Source organism: Conger conger, unplaced genomic scaffold, assembly GCF_963514075.1.
Source record: "Conger conger unplaced genomic scaffold, fConCon1.1 SCAFFOLD_74, whole genome shotgun sequence".
NCBI lineage: Eukaryota > Metazoa > Chordata > Actinopteri > Anguilliformes > Congridae > Conger > Conger conger.
The window spans coordinates 78,361-96,805 of record NW_026890383.1 but is presented as its reverse complement, the minus strand read 5'-3'; the positions used below and the strand labels follow the sequence as shown (position 1 = coordinate 96,805).

At 45.5% G+C, this 18,445-nt stretch overlaps 1 protein-coding gene across 1 annotated transcript; it reads left to right on the top strand.

The window, feature by feature from the left end:
- The first annotated feature begins 2,099 nt into the window (after positions 1-2,099).
- On the top strand, positions 2,100-16,062 carry LOC133120042 (sodium-dependent neutral amino acid transporter B(0)AT1-like). The gene is made up of 12 exons (XM_061230186.1): positions 2,100-2,298; positions 4,168-4,308; positions 4,641-4,778; positions 6,781-6,962; positions 7,832-7,942; positions 8,046-8,158; positions 8,307-8,435; positions 8,525-8,681; positions 12,094-12,298; positions 12,506-12,665; positions 13,202-13,364; positions 15,862-16,062. The coding sequence occupies exons 1-12, from the start codon at positions 2,100-2,102 to the stop codon at positions 16,060-16,062; spliced, it is 1,899 nt and encodes a 632-aa protein (XP_061086170.1).
- Positions 16,063-18,445: the final 2,383 nt, after the last annotated feature.

The window sequence follows — 18,445 nt, the reverse complement described above, 5'->3', positions numbered from 1 at the left end:
CACACCTACAGCTACCCCTTACCCCACACACATCTACAGCTACCCCTTACCCCACACATATCTACAGCTACCCCTTACCCCACACACATCTACAGCTACCCCTACCCCACACACACCTACAGCTACCCCTTACCCCACACACACCTACAGCTACCCCTTACCCCACACACACCTACAGCTACCCCTTACACCACACACACCTACAGCTACCCCTTACCCCACACACATCTACAGCTACCCCTTACCCCACACACACCTACAGCTACCCCTTACCCCACACACATCTACAGCTACCCCTTACCCCACACACATCTACAGCTACCCCTTACCCCACACACACCGACAGCTACCCCTTACCCCACACACATCTACAGCTACCCCTTACCCCACACACACCTACAGCTACCCCTTACCCCACACACACCTACAGCTACCCCTTACCCCACACACATCTACAGCTACCCCTTACCCCACACACACCTACAGCTACCCCTTACCCCACCCACACCGACAGCTACCCCTTACCCCACACACATCTACAGCTACCCCTTACCCCACACACACCTACAGCAACCCCTTACCCCACACACACCTACAGCTACCCCTTACCCCACACACATCTACAGCGACCCCTTACCCCACACACACCTACAGCTACCCCTTACCCCACACACACCTACAGCTACCCCTTACCCCACACACACCTACAGCAACCCCTTACCCCACACACACCTACAGCTACCCCTTACCCCACACACATCTACAGCTACCCCTTACCCCACACACACCTACAGCTACCCCTTACCCCACACACACCTACAGCTACCCCTTACCCCACACACATCTACAGCTACCCCTTACCCCACACACACCTACAGCTACCCCTTACCCCACACACACCTACAGCTACCCCTTACCCCACACACATCTACAGCAACCCATTACCCCACACACACCTACAGCTACTCCTTACCCCACACACCCTTACCCCACACACACCTACAGCCAACCCTGCCACCCTAACCCTGAGTTTGGACAGTAGGTACTTTCAGTGAGAAGCCAAGGACACATCACACAAGGAATACATCATAAAAATAAAGGAACAATCCTTTAGGAATACTCCCAGGGCAGTTAGCTTTGTGTATGATACCAAACACATATGCAGCACATTCTGCATATCAAACCCCTTTTTTGCTCACCCAAGGTAAAGGTTGACCGAATCTTGGCTTTTTAGAAACTAAAGAATCACACAGTTTTTGTTAGGGTTATATCTTTAATCTACATTCATGTTTTTTTATTTAATTCCAGCAAGTCTGATTTTTTCTTTCTTTTCAAATATGCTGTAGCATATGAGTATGAGTACCAATGCATGCTGACTCACAGCAAAGGGATAAAGCAAATCTTTATGGTCCCAAGTTGTGCCTTTACTGTTCTAAAGATCCAAATATTAACTCTGGGGGTAATATACTGTAGGACTGGAAGATAAGTTATTAATTATTAAAGTTTTTTACACTTGCATTCTGCTGACCAGGAACAATGCATAACTCTCTGTTCAGACGAATCCACAGATATCGAAATGGCATGTGTGTGTGAGGAGGTGTGAGGGGTTTTGTGTGTGTGTGTGTGTGTGTGTGTCAGGAGGTGGGAGGGTGTGTGTGTGTGTGTCAGGAGGTGGGAGGGTGTGTGTGTGTGTGTGTGTGTGTGTCAGGAGGTGTGTGTGTGTGTGTGTCAGGAGGTGGGAGGGTGTGTGTGTGTGTGTCAGGAGGTGGGAGGGTGTGTGTGTGTATGTGTCAGGAGGTGGGAGGGGGTGTGTGTGTGTGTGTGTGTGTGTGTCAGGAGGTGGGAGGGGGTGTGTGTGTGTGTGTGTGTGTCAGGAGGTGGGAGGGGGTATGAGGGGTTGTGTGGTGGTGCTAAAGGTCACTATAAATGCAGCAGCCTTCCCCTGTACACTGACACTGACACACACACACTCATTCACACACTCGTTCACACTCTCGGTTTCACACACTCTCGGTTTCACACACTCTCGGTTTCACACACTCGTTCACACACTCTCGGTTTCACACACTCATTCACACACTCGTTCACACACCTGTGAGATGAAGCTGAAGCTGCCGAACCCGGGGCTGGACGGGCGGATCCCTTCCCACCAGCAGCTGGAGAAGATGGAGCTGGAGGAGGCAGGGGACCGGCCCAAATGGGACAACAAGACCCAGTACATGCTCACCTGCGTGGGCTTCTGTGTGGGCCTGGGCAACGTCTGGCGCTTCCCTTACCTGTGCCAGAGCCATGGGGGAGGTAGGTGCTCCATTACCTGTGCCAAGGGTACCAGAACAACAGACAGATCAAGCTGATTGGCATTGCAATGTTCTGATTTGTCACAATGAACTTTCCATCAAGCTGTATTCAATGTATTCCATTTTTTGGATTGTTTGAAAAGGAGAGAATGAGGGTTGCTTTACAGGACAGCAGAGAGGGCAGCAGGTAGAGATGAGCTCAAAGCCCTGCCTGTGTATGATTCTGCTGCTGTAGGGTCTGTGCTTGTTATTGTCGCTCAGTACTGTTAATGTACATTCTAAAAAGCGAATCTTTAAACATAGAAATGCAAAAAGATCCTTAACTGGCAGTGAACGCTGTGTGCTAGCTGCACACTGATGGGTTTACACTCCTAGGGCTGGTTATAACATCTGAGTATACTAAATCAATATTTATGCATTACTAACATAAATAAAATTGGGTTGCACCACACAAACTAATATATGTTGAGTTTCGTAACTACTAGTTAATATTTACACCTAACGTTACTGTACAACTAGCTAAGGAGGTGTAAACCGTGGGTTAATGTTAACCATAGGCTACAAAAATCAGTAACTTACTATAACCAAAGGCAAACAAAACAATAATTCCAGTTTAAAGCTTTCAAGGAGGCTGATTTCAATTATATTCGCAGTCAACGTTTGCTGATGCTTGTGTAAGGAGCGTAGCTCTGCTGGCTCACCAGGGAAGCACAATGGGGTGTGTTAACGTTAATGCCTCCTAGCAGGTTACCGTGACAACACTCTCTGGCAACCCTCAAATATGGGAAAAAATGTCTTACTGGCTGGTGTTGAAGGACCCTAGAATTTGAATTTGATGTGAGCCATGAAAGGCAGCCAGTGGAGGGAAGTAAGCAGGGTGTGTGTGAGTGTTTGGGAAGACGAGCTGCTGCATTCTGAATACATGACTGGGATCTGCAAGGTCGGTGGTTCGAACCCTGGTATAGCCACCATAAGATCCGCACTGTCGCTGGGCCCTTTACATTACATTTATCTGACATACAGACTAAGCAGGAGACAATCCTCCCCTGGAGCAATGCAGGGTTGAGGGCCTTGCTCAAGGGCCCAACGGCTGTGCATATCTTATTGTGGCTACACCTGGGATCGAACCATCGACCTTGCGGGTCCCAGTTACCTTAACCACTACCAGCCGCCCACTAAGCAAGGCCCTTAATCCTGCATTGCTCCAGGGGAGGACTGTCTCCTGCTTAGTCTAATCAACTGTACATTGCTCTGGATAAGAGTGTCTGCCAAATGCCATTCATGTAAAATGTAATGTAATGACTCAATACTATAAGGAGCCTTTGGGTTATATTAAACTCAATGCAAGTTGACTTCCATGTTTACATTGTAGCTTTTTGATTGATTGGATATTAATTTGTCATCGTCACTATTAAGCGACAACTACTTAGATTACACTTGTTTTTATACTTTACACACTCTGTTTAAATTCATTTTACAATACAATTAATTTAGTAAAGCAATAGTTTGAAACTAACTAGTGGTAACTAAGGATCTAGTAAGGACTACCCACAAACTTACATATGACCGGTGCAACCCAGTCTTGGCCATTTACCAGGTGAAAAAATACAAATGGGAAAACAGATGATAACACATAGGGTTTGAAGTAATACAGTGGAATAAAGTGCCTCATCATCTTACTTACTGATGTGGTCAAGTAAAAATAACTTACATTTAAAACTACTTAAAAAGTACAAATCCTGGAAAAACTGCTTTATTAGAGTCACCTCAATGATTGTAATGTGGATATTTGAAATGATCTTTTTTTACAGAACAGATCAGTGCTGTGTTTAATCAAGTTGGGTTGAGTAGTCCTTGCCTGTAATCCTAGGTGCTTTCATGATCCCATTCCTGATCCTGCTGGTGCTGGAGGGAATTCCTCTGCTGCACCTGGAGTTTGCCATTGGCCAGCGGCTGCGAAAGGGGAGTGTGGGGGTGTGGACGGCCATACACCCCTATCTAGGTGGCGTGGGTCAGTATCACAGATATAGATCGCTATTACACTGGGATGGGTCAGTATAACAGAGATAGATCTTTATAACACTGGGGTGGGTCAGTATAACAGAGATAGATCCTTATTACACTGGGGTGTTATTATTATTATTATTATTATTATTAGTAGTAGTAGTAGTAGTAGTAGTAGTAGTAGTAGTAGCAGTAGTAGCATTGGTATTATTGCATACATTTGAAATATGTCTGTAATAATTTGCAACACTACCAGCAATCCCATAGGCATCCAAACACACTGCCTACTGATCAGCTTCTGCTAGCCACTCATCTCACTATCAGTGTGTGTGTGCGCAGGAATCGCATCCATGCTGGTGTCCTTCTTGGTGGGCCTGTACTACAACACCATCATGGCCTGGGTCATGTGGTACTTATTCAACTCCTTCCAGGACCCCCTGCCCTGGAGCCACTGTCCCATCAATGCAGACAAGACTGGTATGTCAATCATTCAATCAAATATTTACCAAAAACATTTTTCTTACTGCAAATTTAAACTCTGTCCTTACATTACATTACATTACATTCATGGCATTTGGCAGATTCTCTTATCCAGATCGATGTACAACAAAGTGCAAAGTGCATACCCATAACCTGGGATAAGACCCAGGAGGGAAGCACAATTTCAACTGCTACCTGCACAACAAAGATAAGGACCAGGGCCTATTTGATCATCATCATTTTTTAATTGTTTTTATCGTAATACTGTAAAACACAAATGTATGAACAAACCCCTTACCTAGCCAAACACTGCTTACCTAGCCAAACTAAACATCCTGATACACAAGTAAATCACAATAAGACAACAATTAAAGTTTACAGGGAGGTAGGGAGGGATGGGGAGATGTGCAGCTTGAAGAGGTGCGTCTTCAGTCTGCGCTAGAAAAGAGATGTTCTAACCTCCACGGGGAGTTCGTTCCACCACCGTGGAGCCAGAACAGACAGTAGTCGTGAGCGTGAGGTGGAGGTTTGGAGAGGGGGAGGTGCAAGCGGCCTGTGGAGGCTGAACAAAGAGGTCTGGCAGGGGTGTAGAGTCTGATGGTTTTTTGGAGGTAAGCTGGGGCAGACCCCTTAACTGCTTGGAAGGCTAGCACCAATGTTTTGAATTTGATGTGAGCCATGACAGGCAGCTAGTGGAGGGAACTAAGCAGGGGGGTGAGATGTGAGTGTTTGGGAAGGTTGAAGTCCAGACGAGCTGCTGCATTCTGGATGAGTTGGAGGGGTCTGATGACAGACGCTGGGAGGCCACCCAAGAGGGAGTTGCAGGAGTCCAGGCGGGACAAAACCATCGCTTGGACCATTTGCTGGGTCGAGTAGGGGGTGAGAAAGGGGCGGATTCTCCGTATGTAGTAGAGGAAGAACCTGCAGGACCAGGTCACTGCCGCAATGTTCTTGGAGAGGGACAGTCTGCTGTCCATCACCACGCCGAGGTTCCTTGCACTGGTTGATGGAGTGAGTGTGGTATCCCCTAGGGAAATGGAGAGATCCAGATGGGGACAGGTAATGGCAGGGATGAATATCATTTCAGTCAGGGTTGAGCTTTAGATGGTGGTTGTCCATCCAGCTCCGGATGTCACTCAGGCAAGCAGAGATACAGGCTGAAACCTGTGTATCGGATGGTGGGAATGAGATGAAGAGTTGGGTATCGTCCACATAGCAGTGGTAGGATAGACCATGTGCAGTGATAACAGGGCCAAGGGAACGAGTGTAAAGAGAGAAAAGAAGCGGGCCTAGGACTGAGCCCTGGGGAACTCCTGTGGCAAGGGGCCGAGGTGTCGATACCAGCCCAGGCAACCTGGAAGGAGTGACCAGAGAGGTAGGACTCAATCCAGTCCAGGGCTGTGCCACAGATCCCCTTTGCTGACAGGGAGGATGGAGTGATCCACAGTGTTGGAGGCAGCAGAGATATCTAGAAGAATGAGGACAGGGGAGAGGGAGGCTGCTCGTGCGGCATGGATTGATTCACTGACAGAGAGGAGTGCGGTCTCGAGTGGCCAGATCTGAAAGCCAGACCAATGGGGGTCTAGCAGGGAAAAGAAAGAAGAAAGTTGACTAGAAGTGGCATTACAGTGTTCCTCAGAGTTTGTTTATTGAGGAAATGGAAACAGGATGTGAAACACTTTGAAATAATATTTCAGAGAGAATAATAATGAGAATTTAAGGCGCACTGTACTGATCACATGGTCTACTGTGGTCATAAGCCATCCCACAGAGAACCCTAGCCCTAACCCATAGAGAACATTCCCACAGTGTGTCTATGTTGCTGTGAGTATATATTCCTGAATGATTCCTCAACTCCTGGAATAAGTAACTCCAGGGACAGACAAGGATAATACTGTAATTGGTCCCCACAATACTAGACTGCATCTTTACACACGACACAAACACAGTGTCAGGCATGCCAGGGCTGGTGTTACAGTGTGAGTGTCGCCCCCTGCAGGACTGGTAGAGGAATGCGAGAGGAGCTCGCCTGTGGATTATTTCTGGTACAGGGAGACACTCAACAGCACGGCCGCCATAGAGGATTCAGGCGGCCTGCAGTGGTGGATGGTTCTGTGTCTGGTGTGTGCCTGGACCGTGCTGTACGTCTGCGCTATCCGGGGCATAGAGACCACCGGCAAGGTACGCCCTCTAGTGGCCATGCAGGAGCGCACGCCTGGTCACAGGTGAATGATGCGAGAACACTGTCTGTGTACGCTACCCTTTCCCCAATAAGTCCCTCATCCCTGACTCCACTCTAAGAACACTGTCTGTGTACGCTACCCTTTCCCCAATAAGTACCTCATCCCTGACTCCACCCTAAGAACACTGTCTGTGTACGCTACCCTTTCCCCAATAAGTCCCTCATCCCTGACTCCACCCTAAGAACACTGTCTGTGTACGCTACCCTTTCCCCAATAAGTCCCTCATCCCTGACTCCACCCTAAGAACACTGTCTGTGTACGCTACCCTTTCCCCAATAAGTCCCTCATCCCTGACTCCACTCTAAGAACACTGTGTACGCTACCCTTTCCCCAATAAGTCCCTCATCCCTGACTCCACTCTAAGAACACTGTCTGTGTACGCCTACCCTTTCCCCAATAAATCCCTCATCCCTGACTCCACCCTAAGAACACTGTCTGTGTACGCTACCCTTTCCCCAATAAGTCCCTCATCCCTGACTCCACCCTAAGAACACTGTCTGTGTACGCTACCCTTTCCCCAATAAGTCCCTCATCCCTGACTCCACCCTAAGAACACTGTCTGTGTACGCTACCCTTTCCCCAATAAGTCCCTCATCCCTGACTCCACTCTAAGAACACTGTGTACACTACCCTTTCCCCAATAAGTCCCTCATCCCTGACTCCACCCTAAGAACACTGTCTGTGTACGCTACCCTTTCCCCAATAAGTCCCTCATCCCTGACTCCACCCTAAGAACACTGTCTGTGTATGCTACCCTTTCCCCAATAAGTCCCTCATCCCTGACTCCACCCTCTCCTCTCTCCCCAGGCAGTGTACATAACGTCCACCCTGCCGTACTTCGTGCTCACCATCTTCCTGATCAGAGGACTGACACTCAAAGGTTCTGTGGATGGAATTAAGTTTCTCTTCACCCCAGATGTGAGTAAACTGCCTTTAATTGCATATTTTTATTTTATTTTAATAAGAATGTTTTTGTTTTTTTAATCTGCTACATTAAAAAAAAAAATCTGTATTTCTCTAGGTAGCAGAGCTGGCAAACCCATCCACCTGGCTGGATGCAGGAGCTCAGGTGTTCTATTCATTCTCTCTGGCTTTTGGAGGTCTCATCTCCTTCTCCAGCTACAACTCAGTGCAGTAAGTGACCATGACTTTAGGATATTCCACTGCAGTGACTGTGACTGTAGGGTAATAAATTAATAATCCTAAACTGATTCATAATCAAGTGTCATTTCATTTTTCATCTTATTTTTTCATAATACTACAATGAAGTTTTCTTTTCCAGTAACAACTGTGAGCAGGACGCTGTGATTATTTCGGTGGTCAATGGGTTCACCTCAGTCTTCTCTGCCACTGTTATCTACTCCATCATCGGCTTCCGTGCCACAGAGAAATACGATGACTGCCTGGGCAGGTTGGTGTCTCTGAGCTCGTCAGGCAGGACCTTCACTCTCATGTTCATTTCAAATGTGCCTGGAATTCAAATTCTCTTTTTTCCTGTAGAAACATCCTGGCCCTGCTGAACACGTTTGATCTTCCTGAAGGCAACATCACAGAGAGTAATTATGCACAAGTTGTTCAAAGCCTCAACAGCACGTCTCCTGAGATCATTCAGGGGCTGGATCTGAAGCCCTGCGACCTGAACACCTTCCTCAGTGAGGTGCGTTCTGTCATACCTTTAAACCAACACTAATCTCACCACAGCCACTCAATAGAGCTCCTGTAGAAACCAACACTAACCTCACCACAGCCACTCAATAGAGCTCCTGTAGAAACCAACACTAAACTTACCACAGCCACTCAATAGAGCTCCTGTAGAAACCAACACTAAACTCACCACAGCCACTCAATAGAGCTCCTGTAGAAACCAACACTAACCTCACCACACCCACTCAATATAGCTCCTGTAGAAACCAACACTAATCTCACCACACCCACTCAATAGAGCTCCTGTAGAAACCAACACTAAACTCACCACACCCACTCAATATAGCTCCTTTAGAAACTAACATTCTATACTCAATACACCCAGTCAATATAGCTCCTATAAAAACTAAAACTAAACTCAACACAACTGCTGCCCACACCTTGTATGTCCAGATAGGAATGTGCTGAACATTTGTTTGGAAGAAGTACGTAAGCTTCATTGTCCTTGGAGGCTTGGGGTTAACTGTCTTCATGTGAAATTGGAGATAAAGCACTCTTCTCTGCACTGTAGAATGAGTTAGCATAGCATGAGTTTCTGTAGAATGAGTTAGCATATCATGAGTTTCTGTAGAATGAGTTAGCATAGCATGGGTTTCTGTAGAATGAGTTAGCATAGTGTGAGTTTCTGTAGAATGAGTTAGCATAGTGTGAGTTTCTGTAGTGTTAGCATAGCATGAGTTTCTGAAGAGTGTGTTAGCATAGTGTGAGTTTCTGAAGAGTGTGTTAGCATAGTGCGAGTTTCTGAAGAGTGTGTTAGCATAGTGTGAGTTTCTGAAGAGTGTGTTAGCATAGTGTGAGTTTCTGAAGAGTGTGTTAGCATAGCGTGAGTTTCTGAAGAGTGTGTTAGCATAGCGTGGGTTTCAGTAGTGTGTTAGCATACCTTGTGTTTCTGTAGATTGTGTTAGCATAGGGTGCCTTTGTGTTTCTGTCGTGTGTGTCAGCTTAGCATGTGTTTGTTCTCTTGTAATAATAATAATAATAATAATACATTTTATTTAAAGCGCCTTTCACGTCACCCAAGGACACTGTACAGTAGTGGCAAGTGGCAGTCATAAAACAACATATCGGGACAGACACTGTACACTTATTAAAAGACACTATACAAAAATGTAGACAATAAAATAAAGTATATAAAACAACCAACAACAATAGGATGGTACATGGCGAGAGTGAGATGGAGGGGTCAGTTAGGAGTAGGGAGGAAAAGCACGAGTGGAAAGGTGAGTTTTGAGCTTGGATTTGAAGGTGGACAGTGAGGTGATTTTCCATAGTGCAAGTGGGAGGGAGTTCCAGAGTTTGGGGCCAGCTACACTGAACGCCCTGTCACCCATAGAACGGAGATGTGCAGAGGGGGTGAGCAGGAGGTGGGTATTGGTGAAGCGTAGGGTGCGGGTTGGTTGGTATGGGGCTGTGTCAGCAGCAATGAGCAGGTCGTTTACGACCTTGACCAGGGCCGTCTCAGTGCTGTGCTTAGCCTTAAAACCGGACTGAAACACTTCCCATAGGCTGTGATGTGTCAGGTGTTCTTGGAGTTGGGAAGAAACAGTGCGCTCAAGGAGTTTGGCTATGAATGGGAGATTTGAGATGGGTCGATAGTTTTTCAGATCATCAACAGCTGCTCCAGATTTCTTAAGGACAGGGGTGATAGCTGCAGTTTTGAGTGAGCAAGGAACAGAACCAGTTAAAAGAGATAAATTTATAATATGAACGAGGAGGGGGCATAGAGCTGGCAGGCAGTTTTTGACCAGTGGGGTAGGCATAGGGTCCAAGAGGCAGGTAGTGCTCCTAGCCTTAGTGGCAAGGTCATGGACAAAGTGCTCATTGACAGGTGTGAAGGCAGAGAACAGCTGAGCTGGTAAGGTATGGGAAATGGGAGCACCATTCGGCGAGATAGCAGTAGGGAGTGATTGAAACTGACTGTAGATAGTGCTGATTTTGTTTTGGAAAAAATTAAGAAACTCACAGCAGATATCAGTTGAAGGGGTGAGTGGAAAGGGTTTGGTAAGCTGGAGTATCTTGTTGATTGTGGAAAAGAGGGCTCTAGGGTTACTCTGACCTCTGGCAATAATGTTGGTGTAATGCACAGATTTAGCCTCATTAAGAGCCTCCTTGTAGGCCAGGACATGGTCTTTATATGCCTGCATGTGCACCGTTAGTCCAGTCTTTTTGCTAAGCCGCTCCAGTTGGCGGCCAGCAGCCTTCATTTTACGCAGCTCAGGTGTATACCATGGAGCAGAGCGTAGGAAGGAGACGGTGTGTGCTTTCAACAAGGCAATCTGATTTAACATGTTAGATAGATGAGAATTGTAGAATAGAACAAGATCATCAGGACATGTGTTAAGTGGCTGATCTGTGAGTTGGGATTGCAGCGTGTCTAATAGTTCAGCTGTGTCAATGTTCTTGGTGTTCCTAAACATGATGGAGCGTGATGGACGGGGGCGGCGGTGAGGCTCAGGAACAGCAATATTGAACAAGACAGCTTTGTGGTCAGAGACAGAGAGATCCTTGGAGCCAAGGTCAGATGGAGTGATACCAGCAGTGCAGACAAGGTCTAGAATGTGACCTTTCGAGTGAGTGGGAAAGTTTACGTGCTGAGTAAGATCAAAACAGTTTAGCATACTAAGAAAATTATCAGCAAAGGTACAGTTATTTGAATCCACAGGTATATTAAAATCACCCAGAGCCAGGATAGATGAATACATAGGGCACACAGCAGATAGCAGCTCAGAAAATTCATTTAAGAAAACAGAAGATGCTTTAGGAGGCCTGTAGATAAGTAAAAGGAGTAGTGGTAGACTACCAGTAAATTTCAAAGCAAGACATTCAAAGGATGAAAAATCCCGCAGGGGCACACGCACAAACTTAAAACAGGAACGATGGAGCACTGCAAGTCCTCCCCCACGCCCAGTGGAGCGTGGCTTATCAATAAACTCATACCCAGATGGGATGGCTTCATTTACTGTAATAAATTCATTTGGTACTTGTCAGGTTTCAGTAAGACACATAAAGTCAATACCCATATCGGTAATTACATCATTAATGAAAGGTGCTTTGTTGTTAAGAGATCGTACATTGAGCAAAGCAAAAGATGCATTCTTTGAAGTAGAATAATTCTGAGGGACTTTCACTGACGTTATGGGGCATAGATTGTTGAAATCAGCAGTGCGCTGTACAGCGTTCCGTTTTATGTTCCGAGTCCAGCTCCAGAGAGAGTCAATGTTGTTGGGGTGAAGATAACGGGTAAACGTCCTACGAGAGCACCGGTGAATGTATTTGGGGCAAGGGCGCAGAATGCCGAGGTGTTGATGTGACAAAAGGGCATCTGGACATTTGTAACAGTTGTAGCATGTGTTTCTGCCCCACAGGGTGTAGAGGGGACTGGTCTGGCCTTCATCGTGTTCACAGAGGCTATCACCAAGATGCCTGTCTCTCCCCTCTGGTCCATCCTGTTCTTCATCATGCTGTTCTGCCTGGGGCTCTCCACCATGTTCGGGAATATGGAGGGGGTGGTGGTGCCACTCCAGGACCTCAATGTCCTCCCCAAAAAATGGCCCAAAGAGGCTCTCACAGGTAAACACCTGCCAGATTCAGTACACACCTGGTAGAAATCTTCCAAACAGCATTTGAATACCAAAAGCTTCTCACTGTTGCACAGTGGTGATGCATGCATGAACATCATACACCTCAAGGTGTATGTCTCTCTTTAACACCAGACACATCTGTAAGGAAAGCGGTCGGTGTTTGACAGTATTTTAATAGCAGCTGTGTGTGTTGTAGGCTGCACATGCCTGGTGTCCTTTGCCCTTGCACTGATATTTGTGCAGAGGTCAGGTAACTACTGGCTGGCCCTGTTTGACAGCTTCGCTGGCTCCATCCCCCTGCTGGTGATCGCTTTCTGTGAGATGACGGCTGTTGTTTACCTGTATGGTGTGGACAGGTGAGTCTGGACAGCCACCCAGCGTGTGTGTGTGTGTGTGTGTGTGTGTGTGTGTGTGTGTGTGTGTGCGTGTGTGTCTGCAGTCCTTTGGCCAGTCCCTATGGAATACAGAGCTGTGGAGTGTGACATGTTCAATCTTTTTTCTGTTTGCCATTAGTTAACTTTAGATATCAGTTCGAAAAGGTAGTGAAAAGTTGACAATTATTTGGTGTGCGAACTGTTCAGTTAAAATCGTTCCACAGTATCAGACATGCAAGACAGCAAATGTTTGTGGCAAAATTTATTTGCAGTAAACAGTCATTATTGACTTAGGTCAAACAATACCAGCTAGCTGATTTGTTGCTTACCTGTGAACTTTTGTTCTCTCTTTTTGTTCTCAGCAGCTATTTTTGTTCACCACACACTACCTTTTCAAACTGTTATCTAATGTTAGCTAACATTAGTGGCAAACAGAAAAAAATATAATATTATGTCGGCAAACAATAGCTAACATTCCATCTTTTACGCACGTCTGATTCTGCTGACTGTTCCCACAGGTTTAACAGGGATATTGAGTTTATGATCGGACACAAGCCCAATATCTTCTGGCAGGCCACCTGGAGGGTGATCAGCCCTCTTATCATGCTGGTCATCTTCCTCTTCTACTTCGTCACCAAAGTCAGTTCAGAGCTGACCTACCTGGTGTGGGACCCCAGCTCCGTATGTACCACTCCCATTAACCGCATACCTGCACACACTGTAGCTCTGTATGTTCCACTCCCAATAACCACATACCTGCACACACTGTAGCTCTGTATGTACCACTCCCAATAACCACATACCTGCACACTGTAGCTCTGTATGTACCACTCCCATTAACCGCATACCTGCACACACTGTAGCTCTGTATGTTCCACTCCCAATAACCACATACCTGCACACTGTAGCTCTGTATGTACCACTCCCAATAACCACATACCTGCACACACTGTAGCTCTGTATGTACCACTCCCAATAACCACATACCTGCACACTGTAGCTCTGTATGTTCCACTCCCAATAACCACATACCTGCAGACACTGTAGCTCTGTATGTACCACTCCCAATAACCACATACCTGCAGACACTGTAGCTCTGTATGTACCACTCCCAATAACCACATACCTGCACACTGTAGCTCTGTATGTACCACTCCCAATAACCACATACCTGCACACACTGCAGGTCTGTATGTACCACTCCCAATAACCACATACCTGCACACACTGTAGCTCTGTATGTACCACTCCCAATAACCACATACCTGCACACACTGTAGCTCTGTATGTACCACTCCCAATAACCACATACCTGCACACACTGTAGCTCTGTATGTTCCACTCCCAATAACCACATACCTGCACACTGTAGCTCTGTATGTACCACTCCCAATAACCACATACCTGCACACTGTAGCTCTGTATGTAGCACTCCCAATAACCACATACCTGCACACTGTAGCTCTGTATGTACCACTCCCAATAACCACATACCTGCACACACTGTAGCTCTGTATGTACCACTCCCAATAACCACATACCTGCACACACTGTAGCTCTGTATGTACCACTCCCAATAACCACATACCTGCACACTGTAGCTCTGTATGTACCACTCCCAATAACCACATACCTGCACACTGTAGCTCTCTATGTACCACTCCCAATAACCACATACCTGCACACACTGTAGCTCTGTATGTTCCACTCCCAATAACCACATACCTGCACACACTGTAGCTCTGTATGTACCACTCCCAATAACCATACCTGCACACTGTAGCTCTGTATGTACCACTCCCAATAACCACATACCTGCACACAATGTAGCTCTGTATGTACCACTCCCAATAACCACATACCTGCACACTGTAGCTCTGTATGTACCACTCCCAATAACCACATACCTGCACACTGTAGCTCTGTATGTACCACTCCCAATAACCACATACCTGCACTCTGTAGCTCTGTATGTACCACTCCCAATAACCACATACCTGCACACTGTAGCTCTGTATGTACCACTCCCAATAACCACATACCTGCACACACTGTAGCTCTGTATGTACCACTCCCAATAACCACATACCTGCACACACTGTAGCTCTGTATGTACCACTCCCAATAACCACATACCTGCACACACTGTAGCTCTGTATGTACCACTCCCAATAACCACATACCTGCACACTGTAGCTCTGTATGTACCACTCCCACTAACCACATACCTGCACACTGTAGCTCTGTATGTTCCACTCCCAATAACCACATACCTGCACACACTGTAGCTCTGTATGTACCACTCCCAATAACCACATACCTGCACACTGTAGCTCTGTATGTACCACTCCCAATAACCACATACCTGCACACTGTAGCTCTGTATGTACCACTCCCAATAACCACATACCTGCACACACTGTAGCTCTGTATGTACCACTCCCAATAACCACATACCTGCACACTGTAGCTCCATATGTTCCACTCCCATTAACTACATACCTGCACACACTGTAGCTCTGTATGTACCACTCCCAATAACCACATACCTGCACACACTGTAGCTCTGTATGTACCACTCCCAATAACCACATACCTGCACACTGTAGCTCCATATGTTCCACTCCCATTAACTACATACCTGCACACACTGTAGCTCTGTATGTACCACTCCCAATAACCACATACCTGCACACTGTAGCTCCATATGTTCCACTCCCATTAACTACATACCTGCACACACTGGGGAGGCCTGCAGTGTAGTGGTTAAGGTAAATGACTGGGACACGGAAGGTCAGTGGTTCTAATCCCGGTGTAGCCGCTATAAGATCCGAACAGCCATTGGGCCCTTGAGCAAGGCCCTTAACCCTGCATTGCTCCAAGAGAGGATTGTCTCCTGCTTAGTCTAATCAACTCTACGTCGCTCTGGATAAGAGCGTCTGCCAAATGCCAATAATGTAAAGTCTGTAATGCTTTTACCATTAATCTTTTCCAAAGATTCATGGTAAGACTCTTACTGCCTGAGCCATGTTGCCCTTGCAATTGTAATCAATGTAAAATGTATGAACTTACTGGTGACTAATTCTTCCAGACACAGTAGGATATTGGTCATTTTTCTAATTCCAGACAGTGCCATTAATGAAGCTGATTACAGAAATGTGTGTGACTGGTGTTTCAGACTGACTTCCCCACCCTGGGCACAGAGCTGTACCCAAGCTGGATCGCCATCATCATCTTCCTGCTGGCGGGAATCCCCAGCCTGGCGGTTCCCGGAGTCGCTCTGTTCAAGTTCGGCCAGAGCCGCTGCTGTCGCCAGGAGCCGCGGCTCAGAGAGTCAGTCAGCACCGTCTCCGGGAAGGTCCAGACGGCCGAGCCCTAAATCAATCAAACTCCTCTAAGAGAATTACTGTGCATATCAGCCAGCGCCTCTCCCAAGTGCCTTCACATGTAACTCTATATGCATGAACGACAACTCTCTCCTGCTCAGGTTTGGTTTGTGAAATAATTGCACTTTTTGGAAGCTAGGCTGTAAAACTGTGTGCAATGTACCATAACAGATATGATGAAACATTAAAAAATATATATTTTTTGACTTAAATATGTTTATATATTTTGTGTAATCTGTTATAGAAGTAATTATTGTAGTTATGCTCTGTCATTGTATTATTAGTGAAACAAAGTAAATATTAAAAAATGTACAATATGTTCATATTCTACCCTTTTCAGAGGCCAACGCACACAGTTTATTTTCTTTTTTTGTAATTTAATTGCAGTCGTTCCATTTATCAGGGAACAGAAATATCAGTGAGATATTCATGGGTTATTTTTTGTGCTCTACAGGGCAAAGATACAGGGCTGTCATCAACAATTAGTATATGAAAAAAGTAATCCGACATAATGTACTTTTATTTGAAATGTTCAGTGATGCAATGGATAGCTCAGGGATTGCATTTCAGTTTCCAAAGATGGAACAGACCTTTATAGACACATTATTTATATATATATACATATATATATAAATACATATATATACATACATATACATACATATATATATATACACATATACACACACATATATATATATATATACACACACACCTGTATATATATATATATATATATATATATATACACACACACCTGTATATATATATATATATATATATATATATATATATATATATATATATACACATATACACACACACCTATATATATATATATATATACACACACCTATACAGGTATATATATATATATATATATATATATATATATATATATATATATATATTTCCACAGTAACTTCAGGCTTTCTCCATTTCTATTCTGGTCTCCCTTCTTTTTTTGTCAAAAATGTTTGTAGCCTGCCTACCTTCTGTAGGTAATAAAAATGTAATGCAAATGGCAAAGAAATAGTATTGTTTGTGAAATGCGTTTTATATGAATAGTGCTTTATTAAAGACTTATTCCAAGTCCGGCGAGGGGTTCTTATTTCTGTATTTATGTGGAACGGTTTCAGTGCCGTCCCACACGCTCAGCAGCAGAAACATGCATGACTGATTATGCAGCGTTTTTCATGGACATGACTATGCAGCGTTTTTCATGGACATGACTATGCAGCGTTTTTCATGGACATGACTATGCAGCGTTTTTCATGGACATGTTTGTTAGCCCAGCAGCTGCGTGTTGCAGTGTATTCAGCATATTGTCTTTCTGACAGGGGAAGGATGCTGGGAGGTGTTTATGGTTTGTGCCCTTTTCCTAACTGGTTGCAAGATACGATTAAACATTAGACAGTTCTGGGTTAGGATTAGGTCAGTTACATCACTGTTTCTGCAGACCTGTCACATATTTGTGTTCTTAAAAGAGGGCTTTGGTGAATTTGGTGACACATTTACATCTCTAACTTTGTCCCATGCTATGAAAGAGCAGAGAGCTGAAATGCTATGGTCTGGGCCATGCTATAGAAGAGCACAGAGCTGAAATGCTATGGTCTGGGCCATGCTATGGAAGAGCAGAGAGCTGAAATGCTATGGTCTGGGCCATGCTATGAAAGAGCAGAGAGCTGAAATGCTATGGTCTGGGCCATGCTATGGAAGAGCAGAGAGCTGAAATGCTATGGTCTGGGCCATGCTATGAAAGAGCAGAGAGCTGAAATGCTATGGTCTGGGCCATGCTATGAAAGAGCAGAGAGCTGAAATGCTATGGTCTGGGCCATGCTATGGAAGAGCAGAGAGCTGAAATGCTATGGTCTGGGCCATGCTATGGAAGAGCAGAGAGCTGAAATGCTATGGTCTGGGCCATGCTATGAAAGAGCAGAGAGCTGAAATGCTATGGTCTGGGCCATGCTATGGAAGAGCAGAGAGCTGAAATGCTATGGTCTGGGCCATGCTATGGAAGAGCAGAGAGCTGAAATGCTATGGTCTGGGCCACGCTATGGAAGAGCAGAGAGCTGAAATGCTATGGTCTGGGCCACGCTATGGAAGAGCACAGAGCTGAAATGCTACGGTCTGGAACACTCGGCAGAACCCTAAACAGGGTGTGACAGTAAATACCCCATAGAAGCACCTCAAAATTTTCTTATAGTGGGACTCTTTTCAAAGCCTGTGGTTCTTCGCTACAGTTTTAATGTTGCATATCGGGCTTGGGGCCATCTGTGAGACTGCTGGTGTTTGTGCTGAATGTCACCCTGGGTCAGTTACAGACAGATGGAAGAACACCAGCAATAGACTGTTGCAATAGAACAACACATCTGT